Raw genomic sequence first — 15,015 nt, 5'->3', positions numbered from 1 at the left:
GCTATTCCATTAAAAGAAAAAAAATATGTAATTAAAAAAATCTCCTACCTATACAATATATAGTAGCAGAATGCCGCTAATGTTATCTTGTTAGAACTTCAAATTGTTTTATATCTAGCACCTGTCCTATGAAATATCATTCCACTGAAGGTTTGGCTTTCTATATGGTTCTTCTCCTGGGCACTAGGCCAGAATACAAGATGAATTTACCCAAAAATATATTGTTATTCAATAGCTAATACAATAGTTGGTCTTGCTTGTTCGTTTATTTAAAATATTTGTATGTTTGTCTTAGAGTACAACTTTGTGCAGCTCATAGAAATAAAATCACAAAACCATAAAAACAGGAATTAAAAACTCAGAACTCCTGGGATGCCCCAACAACCACTGATGGGTTCCCATCACTCTACCTAGAGGAAATAGATTATCTGGAGCATTTTCAGTCAGATTTCAGGCCAGGACATGGAAACTACTAATTGCACTTGGACTTAGCTCTGATGGAACTAGGATAGTGGTGATTCAACTGTCTTGATCTTCTCAGATCTCTCATCAGCTTTCAATTATGGTATTCTTTTGGCCCAACTACAGGGATCAGGAGTGCCAGTTATAGTGTTGAAGTGATTCTCCTCTTTTTTTCTGCAGCTGGTTCTGATGGAGGCAGGAGAGGTCAAGTCTGAAGCCCCATCTACCTGAAGCTCTAAATGGGGTAGCTCTCCACTGGACAGAACAAGGACACAATTTGAGTTTCTGCTGGATCACAGCTCCTGCTCAAATTGCAGCTGTTGGTCAGGGGCTTTTCTTCAAATTTGCTTGGTGTGCCAACTATGCCCTTTCTCAGATTGGGAATCCTTTCTCATGTTTACTTATGCTATAGACATCTCATGTGTGGACGTCTGCAATTTGCTCTATACTGTATGTGGCTGCCAATGAAGTCCATTTGGAAACTACTGCCTGTGCCAGTTATGAATACATCTGGGTACACATACATAACTGTTCTGCTGTACAAAGTGCACTTGTTCTCCCAGATGCCATTCAAGGTGTTGGTTGTGGCTTATAAAGATTTTCATGGCCTAGAGACTGGCCATTGGAGACATCAGCTTTCTCTTAATGTTTCTGCCTGTCTGGCAAGATCTGACAAAGTGGGTATGCTACAGATCCCAGCTTTAAAACTGTATTATCTGATGGGACTGAAGTGGGGGGTCTACTCTGGTGTGACACCTGCCCTCTGGAATAGTATCCCCCTGGAGGTTTGGGTTACCTCAATCTTTCCATCCTTTAAGTCAGCTTTAAAGACATGGTTTCTTCCCTAGGTGCTAGGTTAGGAAATATCTCTGCGAGAATTCTACTTTTGGTACATTAATTTCCAGATTATCATTTATTTTGTTTGAATTATATTGGATTATTTTTATCTTGCATTCTACCTTAATATGAGTTGGGTTGCTTATAATTTTAATGTATATTAAATAGACATATAAAAAAGCTCTATGCTCTTATCTAATTTAATGATATGTAAAACTCAGGGAGATTTGACCAAGACTCTTGTGGTCAAACAGTTAACAAGAATAAAATGCAGTTAGACAAGAGTTGTTACACCAATATAGAAAAGCCATTTTCAAAATTTAAAGTCTCAATCAGGTAATCAGTATAGAGCTTCAAGAATTTAATACTTCATTATTTAGAACAATCAAAAGGAAAAATTTCAAAAATGTATAAGTTGTTACTATAATCAGAAATAGAGGACCAACCATATGGTTTAAAGGAAGCTTGGGATACTCATTTTAGTAATTCCATACAGGAGACCAATTGGCAGAAATTATGAAAACTAGGCAGCTCCAGTTCAATGCAAGAAATGCAGTGGAAGATTATACATCATTGAGACTTGACTCTTGTTAGGCTGGCTCATATATATCAAAATCGTTCCTCCAAATGTTGGTGGGTCATCCAAAAAAGGGTAATTTTTCATTTGTGTGGGGGAAGATAAGCACCAACACTAATCAAAAAACAATGTTCCTCAGAGCTAGGGTTACTGAATTTATTTACAGGATCAAATCATAAGCTTAAAAAATATTTAATCTTAGCAGTTAAGATTAATTATTAAATTAATAACTGTGCAACACTGGAAAACTACAATGTAACAACTGAGTTGTGGATTAATAAAACTTCAATTGCTGTATTAAAAAATTTACAAAGTTAAATTAATGAGACATCAGAGGCAGGAACCACAATTTTATCAAACTTGGATGGATTTTATAGTTTATCTCAATAACAATAATTACAATATAGTATAATTTATACAGCAAATTTTCCTATGTATAGTACTTGTCTCTTTTTTCACAATGAAGTAGATCTCCTTGGTATTTTTTATATTTTATACCTATATTTTTCTCTTGGACTTATGTAAACGTATGTAAATAGAGAGCTTATTTGGGAAAAGTTAAATTGATTATAAATCTGATGTTATTTAATTTCCTAGTAGCTTTTCTGAGTTAAGTAACGTATTGATGGATGCTTCCACCATTAGGAATGTAGATGGGTACATCCAGAAAGGAGGCCCTTTTCTGCAAGGGCAGTAATTTGACACATTGAGTGCCATATTGGCTATCTTAGTTGGAATCCTAACTTTTCTGAGGAGACATCAACTTTAGGAATGCCAAAGTAGATAAGGCATATATTCTATAACCTCATGAACTAAAATTGCGGTGATCTCTACTTTTTACTACTTCATTTGCTTCTTTCTGCCAACAAAAATAATGTAACCAAGAACTTGCCCACAAGAAAAGAAAAAAGAACTGTGTAGTAAAACTGTAATTCCTAGCTTGTTTTTCAATTTGAGAAAATAAGGTCAAACTCTCATTTGTTAGGACAGGAACAATCAAGAAGTTCTAGTTCAGATATATCACTTTAAAAAAATAACCTGGTGAAGTTCTATCACTCTGGAATAACATGCAGAAGCTCTTTTTAAACAGGTGTGAATTGGTCAGAACTACACGGTACCCTTTTCTGTGAACCTAGCTAATCTTCCCTGCTTTCTTATATAATTATGCCATTTTTACATATGGTGACCACTCTTTTATTAGTTTTGATACTATATTTTTTAAATTATAATTTATTTAACCCACCTGTTACATTGAAAGTCTATATACAACCACAGAATTATATACCTAACTAAAAAAATTAAGTACAATCCCAGGTCCAGCAACTTGGCTGTTAAGTGAAACTGTGACCCCTGCTTACGATCTTACTTCAGCTTTCCTTTGCTTTACACACCAGTGAAAGTTGTAAATGCAAGGATTGATTGCAAAATTAGGGTTTTTTTTAGGACCGCTGTAAAGGTTGCTAAAAGGGTAGTTTACCAAGGCCTACAAGTTATTCCTAAAATGGATAGTGTTAATTTGCAAGAAATCTGAAACTTTAATGGCATGAAACAATGTTAAAGAGGTTACTTATAATTTTAGGATGAGACTAATTCAACAAAGTACTTCCTTCCCCATATTTTTATCCACCTCAAGTTGGTGGTCAACTTCATTATACTCGAAATGTAAAATCATGAGACACTTACACATCTCATAAGGATTTGTTCCTCTATTGACCTTTTTTGGTTTAATATCTATACATTTGTTAGTAAAGTATGGGACTACAATAGTAATACAATTTAAAGAAGTGAATGTGATTTTAAATATATGCCAACATTTTGGAACTTTCCATTAAATTAATCAGTATGTGATGAATTATGAATTTATCATGCATGAACTATGAACAAACACAATTACCCTTTTTGCAATAGTTAGTGCCATCCCAGATTTACAGCTTTAGACTGATGTTTACTTTCTGTTTAAGAACTCTATGTTTATGAACATAATGGAAAATTCTGATCAATATTATTCTTTGCGGTCATGGTTTAATGTTTAAAAACTGAACAGTTTTATTTTTACATACATTATGCTTTTGTTTTCACTTTTTCTTTTGTCCTTTATGTATATTAAAATGATTTTTTAAAAAAAAATGCAAAACAGAATGTTATATACAATCTGAACATATAAGGCTGATATTGAAGAGGATCCAAAATAATCCAAAATTTCTAAATTCATTTATACTTGTCTATGTGCCCCCAAAATCATAAATTGACAAGATCATAAACTCAGAAATATAAATCATAATAACCTATTATATTCAATTTAGCATGTTCTGTCCAAGGTAGTCACAACCAAAAGACACAACAGTTTTTCAAAAAATAAAACTCGTAAAAATTCACCACATCCTTTGTTTTCCAAGTTATTAATTTCTGTTTGTTTTTAATTGTTAGTGAAGAACAGCAAGGAATTCCAAGGTCAAAACTAATTTCAAACTGAAAAGTACCTAAAATTTTGCTTCAAATAGTATGCTCATTAAATAAATGGGATATCCAGGGAAATTTCATTCCAACTACTAATGAAAGGGCATCAACTATTCACAAATTACTGTTAAATAAGTAAACAAATATGGCAATTTATACTATTTACACAGTGATGCAACTAAGCAAATTGCTCTAATTTAATTTGTACCAATTTTTATCATTTAAACAACAGTAGAATAATACAAATGGTTAAGCCCTCTTTATTGAGGGCTATTATTGTTGTTATTGTTATTATTAGACACCAGGAAGCCATTCTCGTCAACTCAATTTCTGGTACAGAGACTGTAGAGGTGATGTGTTTTCTGTCAAAAGCGCAGTTCCTTGTAAAGATTTAAGGCCCTTGTTTTTCCCATATTCCTGAGACTGTAGTGTCATTTAACTGTTTTGATGTAGGAAATTGTCTAAATTGGACTTAGTATTTCTTTTCACACATTTTTATTTATAAAACAAATATGTAAATTGGTGAATATAAGACCACATTACTCGGGCTGAGTTAAGCCTTAAAACTTACTTCTGATTACAATAAACTTCTACAATACATGTAGTTTTTGACTTACAACCATTCATTTAGTGACCATTCAAAGTTACAACGGCACTGAAAAAAGTGACTTATGACCATTTTTCACATTTTTGACTGTTACAGCATTCCCTGGTCATATGCTCAAAATTCAGATGCTTGGCAAATGACTCATATTTATGATGACTGCAGTATCCTGGATCATGTGATCAGTTTTTGCGATCTTCTGACAAGCAAAATCAATGATTCACTTAACAACTGTGGCAAGAAAGGTGTAAAATGGGGCAAAATTACTAAACTGTCTTACTTAGCAAAATAGATTTTGGGCTCAACTGTGGTCATAAACTGAGGATTACCTATATTACCTACATGGAACATAAAGAGTTGGTATTAAATCCAATCTATCAGTGAACTATTTTGTGAAACACACATTTCTGATTGAATTAATTTTCTTCTTAACTCAACTGTAATCTGTAAAGATTAGAAGATGCATTCAGCATTCCTTACATGTTATTTCTCAAGAACCATTAAACAAGTACTTTGTGTATTTTATGCATAGCCCCTTAAAAGTAGGCCCATTTGTATCAAAGACCAAGACATCAAAAATAAATTTAGATTGTTCAGATAAAAACAAAATTTATTCAAAATGTTCCTAAAAGATTCCTTTTCTTCTTAGTTTACAAAAGTAATTAGTAACAGAGTTGGAATGGACCTTGGAGGTCATCTAGTTTAACCCCCTGCTCACGCTAAGTCAAACTTGGACTTACTTACTTATTATACAAGGTGCTGGTGGGAAGAACAATTTAACATATCCTTTAACCAACAGTCAAATAATAATGCAACATTTCTGAGAGTTACTGATCTTGAAAACTTATTTAATTATATCATGTTTCGAGAAACAATTTCATTCTACATTTTTTTTCATTTTAGGTGACAAGGCTGTTAATGGAAGTATTGCTTCCTACTATTAAGCAAAAGTAGAAAATTACTGAATTTATCCAGTCTGTATATTACTGGCAGATACCAGCATTATTGTGACAGCTATGTTAGAAACACAAAGGTTCAATTACAGAAATGCAACAAGCCATTAATGTACTTCTTACACATGGCAACCACCACACCTTTGCCAAAGACAGCAAGTTATTTTACTTCCGCTCTCACTATCCTTTTTCTCCTCCTCCTCCATTTTTGAGCAGGCTTAGCAGAACAGCAAGGTAATAAGGAGACCGTGTTAGATATGGAAGCCAGAGATGAATTTCTGTAAACCTTTGGACGCTTCCAATCGCTGTATGAACTGGCACCGTTCTATGCAAAGTTATACTTTGCCAGCATACTCAACACACCCTCCCCATGAAGAACTGTGAATGTACTGGGCGGGGGTTGGGAACTGGCAAGATAAGAAACAATTATGCTAAACATGATTCCTCCCTGGGAAGGAAATACTCAGGATCAGCCAGAGGCAACTACCAGTGTGTAGTGGGGAGACTGGTACAGATGGATAAACCCTGGGAATCCAAGCCAACCACCCCTCAGTCAATGGGGCATGGCTGAAATCAGTTAATATGGGGCAATCAAATGGGATTAGGAAGGTGGAGACGGTTAAAACCCCCACACCACAACCAAAGGCCAGATCTCCAGAGCGCCAACAGGTAAAGAATATCAGTTACAGCAGGTGGAAGGAAAGAAGTTTCAGTGACGGCTTCTAAATTGTAAAGGCGGCGGAAGAGGCAACCCAAAGAGAAGAGCCAACGTGGATGGCATCTTGGTTAGGATCTAGCAGGAAGCATTAGACGGGGGAGGGGGGGGGGATCGTCTGGTGGGTGAAACCCGTGGCCAGAGAGAGGAAGAAGCTGCGGTGGAAGGGAAAATAAATGAATTACAGGCATAAATCTGGCTGGGCTTACTAAGAGGGATGGGGAAGCCCAGAAGAGACCCACGGATCTTTCCCAGGCACCCTATAATACTCACGCCTTGTCCACCAGCTCCCGGACTTTCCACATATTGAGCATCGTGGCGGTGGCGCCGCCGAGAGACCCTCTCCCGGTCTAGTCCCCTCTTAATTCCCCAGACTTCTTTTTCCCCTCGGAGCCCAACTAGCCGCTCGTCAGCCACGGCACCGCCAGGCCAGGCCCGTCTAGCCTTGCCACCTCCCCAGCTTCGCCAACGGCACAGAGAGACAAACTCGGTTCTGCCTCCGGAAACCGGCAGCTCATGGTCGCAAAGCCTGCTGGGATATGAAGTCTTGGACGCAACGAAGCCCTGAACTATAGAAACGACGTTGCCTGTTAGAAAATAGGAAAGGCAGAGCATTCCATCGCACGGCATCCTGGGAATCTTCCGGGCTCTTCTTCCCTGTTGGAAGCATTTAGAAAAAAAAAAGCTCTGTCCCGCACTGCTTGCTGGGAATTGAAGTTTTAATTAATTGCTTTCTTGGGCGCAGGAGAGTTGGATTTTAGCGGCAGTTATTCGTGGTAAAGGAAGTGGTAATGATGCAACTTTAAGTGAACTGTAAATTAAAGGTTTCAGCAGTTGAATGTCCACGTAACTGTTTTTGTCTGCCAAAAAGCAATACGGAAGAGATGTAGATTTTCATTTCGTATTTTTGTTTCTGTTATTGAAGCTTATTCAGTGATCTGAAACTGGAATCCTTATTCTGAAAAGAACCTAAAGTCCTAATTGGACACAAAGCTACACTTATAAATTAAACATTACGTGTACTTTTAAAGACAGCAAATTATTTCCAGTTAGTCTGTTTCATTTAAATAGTTATTTTCTGGCATGCAATCACAAGGGAAAATTCAGACTTTGTTTAACATATTACTTGAAGAAGGTGGAGAAGTAGCTTAATTGTTCTTTCCTGAATGTGCCAGACTACATCCAAATAACATTTATGGTAGTGGTCCAGATCTGCTAACTCTAATGTGGATTCCACAAGGATTAATGTCTAGCAGTTATGCATAAGTTTTGCTCACAAGGTTAAATGTGATGTTTCAGTCACTTAAGTTGTGAAGAGTCACAACTTCACAACCCCATTGACCATAGCACGCCAGATTCCGCTATCTTCTGGAATTTGCACAAATTCATGTTCATTGTGTCGGTGACACTATCTAACCATCTCATTCTCTGCTGTCCTCTTCTCCATTAGCCTTCCATCTTTCCCTCAGGGAAAAACATCAGGGTCTTTTGAGAACAGAACAGAACAGAACAGAACAGAATAGAATAGAATAGAATTTTTATTGGCCAAGTGTGATTGGACACGCAAGGAATTTGTCTTGGTGCATATACTCTCAGTGTACATAAAATAAAAGATATTTCATCAAGAATCATAAGGTACAACACTTAATGATAGTCATAGGTTACAAATAAGCAACCAGGAAACAATATCAATATAAATCGTAAGGATACCAGCAACAAGGTTACAGTCATACAGTCATAAGTGGGCCTACTTGAGCCTGGTGGCGCAGCAGACTAAAGCACTGTTATTAACATCAAGCTGTCTGCAATTACTGTAAGTACAAATCTCACCAGGCTCAAGGTTGACTCAGCCTTCCATCCTTTCTAAGGTAGGTAAAATGAGGACCCAGATTGTGGGGGCAATAAGCTGACTTTGTATAAATATACAAAAGTATGAAAGCTATTGCTTAACGCATTGTAAGCCGCCCTGAGTCTCCGGAGAAGGGCGGCATATAAATCAAATTAAAAAACAAAAAGTGGGAGGAGATGGGTGATGGGAACGATGAGAAGATGAGAAGATTAACAGTCGTGCATTCATTTTCCAATGAATTCTCTAAAAAGGTTAAAGGTACAGGTTCCCCTCGTAGATATGTGCTAGTCGTTCCCGACTCTAGGTGGTGATGCTCATTCCATTTCAAAACCAAAGAGCCAGCGCTGTCCGAAGACGTCTCCGTGGTCATGTGGCCAGCATGACTAAACACCAAAGGCGCACGGAACGCTGTTACCTTCCCACCAAAGGTGGTCCCTATTTTTCTACTTGCATTTTTTACGTGCTTTTGAACTGCTAGGTTGGCAGAAGCTGGGACAAGTAACAGGAGCTCACCCCGTTATGCGGCATTAGGGATTGAACCGCTGAACTATCGACCTTTCGATCTTAGCCACTGAGCCACCGCATCCCCTACTTAATTACTGAATCCTCTAGTAATTAATTAATCTAGATCTAATTCCATAAATGACATTACTTCTTTTTTATTGGAAAGCCCAGCATCTGATGTTCTCCAAAGTAGTTCAAGCCACTTCTTGACATGTTATTTTTATTTTATGTTTAAAGCAACCTTTCTTTTTTTATATAAATAAGGCAGCAAACATAACTAACTCTGCTTCCTCTATTTTTTCTCACAACAACAATCCTGTGAGGTGAATTGGCTGGGAAGAACGCAGATAGAAGTAAATATTTATACCTCTGGGTTGAACTATGGGGTTTTGGTGCTCTTTGAGCTTGCTTATTTTCTTGCAGAAATTTCAATGCCAAATTAGGTAACATGCTGGTAGGTAGTGGGGTTTGCTCACCAGTGGCTTGCCCTGTCAGTGTTGGTGAAAGTGTTCTTGGTGGTTCTTCGGGTTATTGTTTACTGTTAGTTGTGTAAGGTCCCAAAATATACTTGAGTCACCAGAATGCCAAAGAGAGAGACTCAAGATGAGACTTGCAAAAAGAAGCAGATTTTATTTATGGCCAAAAACAAAATACTGGATGGGACTATATCTAGAACATACAGATACAATGCATGTGAGGAGATAGCCACACCTTGGGGAAGATATGGCATCCTTTTTATACCCTCAGAGACATCAGCTTAGTACCCAGTTCTGGCCGCCTAGTTTAGATTTGTGTATTCCTTGTTGCCCTGCAAAGGAATAAAAGCCTCCCAATTAGCGTTATCGCTTCCTTGAACATTCCTTTGTTCTCCCAATTGCTCATTTGGCCCTCTGGGCTGCAGGGAACAGATCAAAGGTGTAAGTTAGGGCTGAAGTGTAAATTATCTCCCGGATGATGTCTGCAGTTCCAACTGAGATAGGTACCATGCTCTTAGATGGCACGAGAAAAACAGGAAGAAGATTGATATGGGTTCAGATCAAATGACAGGAACATATGTTTGACAAATACCAGGTACATTACAGAATATGTTTGTTACAGGAGATACAAATATAAAGGCATAATATATGTGATACAAATACAAAGGAATATTTGTGTTACAGATATAAAGATACAATATATGTGTGTTATACAAATACAAAGGCTATATATGTATTACAGGAACCTAATGGTTACAGAATAACAAGTTTCTACTAATTCTAGAGTACCAGTCAGTGGTGGGTTGCCTCCAGTTTGGACCGGTTCGCAAGAACTGGTAGTAAAACTGGCGGTAGACCCTGCCCACTGCCCCAGAAGTCGTCATCAGTGATCTGCGCATGCGCAGAAGTTTCTGTTCGCTTGCGCGCATGCGCAACCCCGTTCCAAACTGGTAGTAAAGGTAAGTAGAACCCACCCCTGATACCAGTATATTATATTCTAGTATTATTTATTATATCCTTATTACTGTTTCCCTTCAGTTGTTTGCCTGAGTTGATAATTCCTTGATTGAACTATTGTTTACTTCTGGATTGTTGAGAGAAAGTGACTGGTCCAACATCATGAAGCCAGCTTTCCTACCTAAGAGGGACTAGAACTCACAGTCTCTTGGTTTCTAGCCTGGTGCCTTCTATTTTAAATATAGCACATTGCATGTCAACATAAATACCTTAGTTCTTGATGGAGTTTTATTTCCCAGATGGAACTTATGCATAATTTCTGAGTTTTCTGAGCAATTCTTTGAAGAGCAGATGGCAGTCATGGCCAGTAGAGCCTTTGCAGGGATCTACTTTGTGTTCCATTTATGCCCTTTCCTTGATTGGGAAGCCCTATCTAGAATCACTCAATGATATTTGGATTATTGCAATCTGTTCTACTTGGGATTGCTCTTGAAGATCACTTGGAAGCTGCTGGCTGAAATGGCTCAAGAAGTTATGGCATACCTTATATGCCCAGGTAACACTTATGTTTCACAAGCTGCACCGTTCCTCTGTTGGCCTTTAGATAAAATTCCATGTGCTGGTTGTTATCTACAAAAGTCTCTCTTGGCTTAGTTCTGATTATGACTGCTTTTCTTCAATTTTATTTTACTGTCCTATTAAATCTAGACCAGTGATGATACTCAAGATCCCACTGTTAAAAATATGTCAAAATGTGGATCTTGGAGGTGTATTTACTGATTTGTATTTGATTTGATTTAAGGCTGCTCAAGTGCAGAACAACTCTGGGCAGCTTACATTATAAAAATTAAAAATCCATAATATTAAACAAAAAGAAGATAAATGTCTAAGCAGGACACAAAATATACCCAATATGAACTCAAAATACCCTACTCTGGACCCTGAGAGAAGGATTCTGGAACAACATTAGAGTGGGAACCACATGGATTTCTTGGGGGTTGCTATTCCAGAGGGTGGGTGCTGCAACAGACAAGGCACACCTTCTGGGTCATGCTAAATAGCATTATTCGAAAGTTGTGCTTTTCTGTGGCTACCTCTGCCCACTGCAGCAATATCATACACCCCTCTCCTGAAGTATGCAGGCTCCACCCTGCTGCTATTTAGGAAAGCCCTAAAAATGTAACTTTCCAACAGCAATAGCAATAGCAATAGCAATAGCAATAGCAATAGCACTTGGACTTATATATCGCTTCATAGTGCCTTTACAGCCCTCTCTAAGCAGTTTACAGAGTCAGCATATTGCCCCCAACAATCTGGGTCCTTATTTTACCCACCTTGAAGGATGGAAGGCTGAATCAACCTTGAGCCGGTGAGATTTGAACTGCTGAACTGCAGCTAGCAGTCAGTTGAAGTAGCCTGCAGTACTGCATTCTAACCACTGCACCACCTCAGCTCAGTACAGATCTGGGACAGGGCAATTTGGGATCCTATACTGAGTAGGATATTATAATTTGGTGTTCATGCTGTATTGTTGCCTGTTATAATAATAAGTTCTGTTTTTTGTTGTTGACTACTTTTTTATTTTTATTTTTCAATTCAATATGTTTGTTCCTTAGGGTCACTTAAATGTTTTTTTTAGACTGTTTTATCCTGACTTTATTATATTTATAAATACAGTCACTCAAGGCAATGAATATACCTAATATTCCTTCTTCCGCTCTTTCTCCCACAAAAGAAATCCTGTGAAACGAGCTGGACTGAGAGTGACTGGCCTTAAAGTCACCCAACCAGTTTTCCTACCTGTAGTGAAACTAGAACTCACTATTTCCTGGTTTCTAGGCTTGGTACCTTATAAATTGAACAAATACATTCTAAAAAAAAGAGTGGAAACTGTTATTTATACTTCTATAGATTAAATTTATATTTCCAAAATTGGAGATGACTACATTTCTTGCTTGATTCTTCTGCAGTAGAAATAAAGGTCATTTTTATATTTGATAGGACCTGATTTATATATCTGCAGTGTTTCCCAGAAATGGTCCTAACAGTAGCCATATTTCTTCTCACCACAATCTCTGAACTTTTTCCTTTTTGATTATGCTAACCAGTTAAGATTTGGAAATGTGAAGATTTATTTTATATACGTCGGTTACGTTGTTCCAATAAAGTTATTTTCTCATTCTGGATCTTTTTCTCCTTATGATCAGTATTGAGGAACCCTTTGTATTTTATTTACTTATAACTATTAATATGAAAAAAGATTTGTGAATACATGTTTAAATTAAAATTATGATGACTTATGCAAAAAAAACTACCTCAAAAGAATACTGATTCATCCCACATGCCAACAATACATTGCAGGTTTTGTTTTCAATGTCATCACCATGTACTTGCTAGTACACAGAAATTATAAAGCTCTCTTATGGTATTATAAACTCTCCGAGTTAGGCTAAAATAACTTTTATGAAATTTAAATTAAAATTATGAAATGTTTACTGAATTGTCTTCCTACATTGCCTCCATTATTTATTCCAATGTTATATTTTGTCTGAATATATGCATGTGTTTTGATGTGTCTATTCAGAATATATCCTAACACTAAATGTATTATACCTTTTCTGTGTTGATATTTGGATTTAGCTGCTGACGTGCACCTGTACCAAGCTTTTTTTATTCAAGTTGATTGCTAGTGATATAGAAGAGAGATAATTACTACTTTGCACGTGAGAGCACTTTGATAGTCTTGCTTATTTCACTGAAAACAGGGTGGTACCTTTCAACATCACTGCGTGTTCAAGTTTTTACTTGCACACAAGTTCCCTAAAGCTTAGTCATTCTTTCCAGTAATTAAGGATGGGTGTATTCAGGGAAAAAAGGCTTTCTTTTCCCCTGTTGGGTAGGTTTTACTTGGTCTTTTCCTTTTATTCATATTTCGTATTAATTGTTTACATTGCTTGTCCTTTCAAACTATCATGACTATAATGATGGGGTATGCAAAAATGAAAAAAGAAATGCATTCTTTATAGTGTATCATTAAAACAATAACAAATCAGTCTAATGAATATACCACTTGAATTACAGATCCCTATGATTTCATTTTCATTTCATTTCATTTTATTAGATTTCTATACTGCCCTACTCCCGAAGGACTCAGGGCGGTGCACAGCCAAACAATAAAAACACATACAATACAAAATTTAAAAAATAGAATAAAATCAAATTAAATAATTTTGGCCCCGACAAATTTAAAACCCCAAACTTTTAAAACCAATTTAAAATTGAATATATAAATACTAAAAGATATTTAAAATTTTAAAAATCTTTATAAAAGAGGGGGGAAATTAGGCCAGGCCGGCCTGGTGAAATAGTAAGATCTTTAAGGCGCGGCGGAAGGTGCGCAGATCCGGGATGCTCCGTATCTCTGGGGGGAGCTCGTTCCAGATAGTAAGTGCCCCCACAGAGAAGGCTCTCCCCCTGGGGGCCGCCAGTCGGCATTGTTTGGCTGACGGCACCCGGAGGAGCCCCTCTCTATGGGAGCGTACCGGCCGGTGGGAGGCCATTGGTGGTAGTAGGCGGTCCCGCAAGTACCCGGGTCCTAAGCCATGGAGTGCTTTAAAGGTGGTAACCAAAACCTTGAAGCACACCCGGAAGACCACCGGGAGCCAGTGCAGCTCGCGCAGGAGGGGTGTTACATGGGAACGCCATGTCGCTCCCATTACCACCCGCGCGGCCGCACTCTGCGCCAGTTGGAGCCTCCGGGTGCTCCTCAAGGGGAGCCCCATGTAGAGAGCGTTGCAATAGTCCAGGCGGGAGGTGACAAGGGCATGAGTGACCGTGCGTAACGAGTCCCGATCCAGAAAGGGACGCAACTGGCAAATCAGGCAAACCTGATGAAAAATCCTCCCGGTCACGGCCGTCAAGTGCTCTTCTAAAGACAGCCGTGAATCCAGGAGGACGCCCAAGTTGCGAGCCCTCTCCGTGGGGGCCAATGATTCGCCCCCAATAGTCAGTGATGGCGTCAACTGACTATATCGGGACGTCGGAAACCACAGCCACTCAGTCTTGGATGGGTTGAGCCTGAGCCTGTTCCTCCCCATCCAGATTTAACCCTAATCTTTAAAAATCATCATAAACTGGAAGTAATTCAACACCCAAGAGAGTGATTAGATTAAGTTGATGAGGATTAGGTTGATGAAAGGGATACCTGTACCTAGGTAGGAAAATATCTTACTTTTCATTCAGTTATGCTACAAGCATGGAAAAAGGCATCTCTTAATCGTTTTTCAGAATGACAGTCATCATAGGAAAGGAAGTTGGGTACCAATATTCACTTCCCAAATCTGTTATCTTCCAGATCTATTAGATTGTGATTTGAAACACAGCATTACCAAACAGTGTTTGCTTGCCTGTGATACAGCAAGCTATGTGAATCCAATCCATTCTGGTTTATTCAGCTTGCTGTGTATAAATAACTTGCTACGTTCTAGAATGCTTAGCCAGCGCTACTAAGAAGTATGACATACAGTATTTGTGGCATATTGTGGCCAACCAAAAAAGCTTTAAGTAGCTGCTATTTAAGGTATGCTGTCTGAGGTTCCAGAGCAATTAAGTCTATTAGCTACGG

At 38.0% G+C, this 15,015-nt stretch overlaps 1 protein-coding gene across 1 annotated transcript in view; it reads right to left on the bottom strand.

Moving 5' to 3' along the window:
• CLINT1 (clathrin interactor 1) overlaps positions 1-7,078 on the bottom strand; it is an 83,585-nt gene extending 76,507 nt beyond the window's left edge. The window contains exon 1 of the mRNA XM_070937179.1: positions 6,879-7,078. Within this exon, the coding sequence (XP_070793280.1) occupies positions 6,879-6,919 (41 nt within the window). The 5' untranslated portion in view covers positions 6,920-7,078. The remainder of the gene's footprint in view (positions 1-6,878) is intronic.
• Positions 7,079-15,015: the final 7,937 nt, after the last annotated feature.

Source organism: Pituophis catenifer, unplaced genomic scaffold (assembly GCF_029215685.1).
Source record: "Pituophis catenifer annectens isolate HBS135680 unplaced genomic scaffold, rPitCat1.0.hap2 SCAF_2, whole genome shotgun sequence".
NCBI classification, from domain to species: domain Eukaryota; kingdom Metazoa; phylum Chordata; class Lepidosauria; order Squamata; family Colubridae; genus Pituophis; species Pituophis catenifer.
This window is presented reverse-complemented; position numbering and strand designations above follow the sequence as displayed.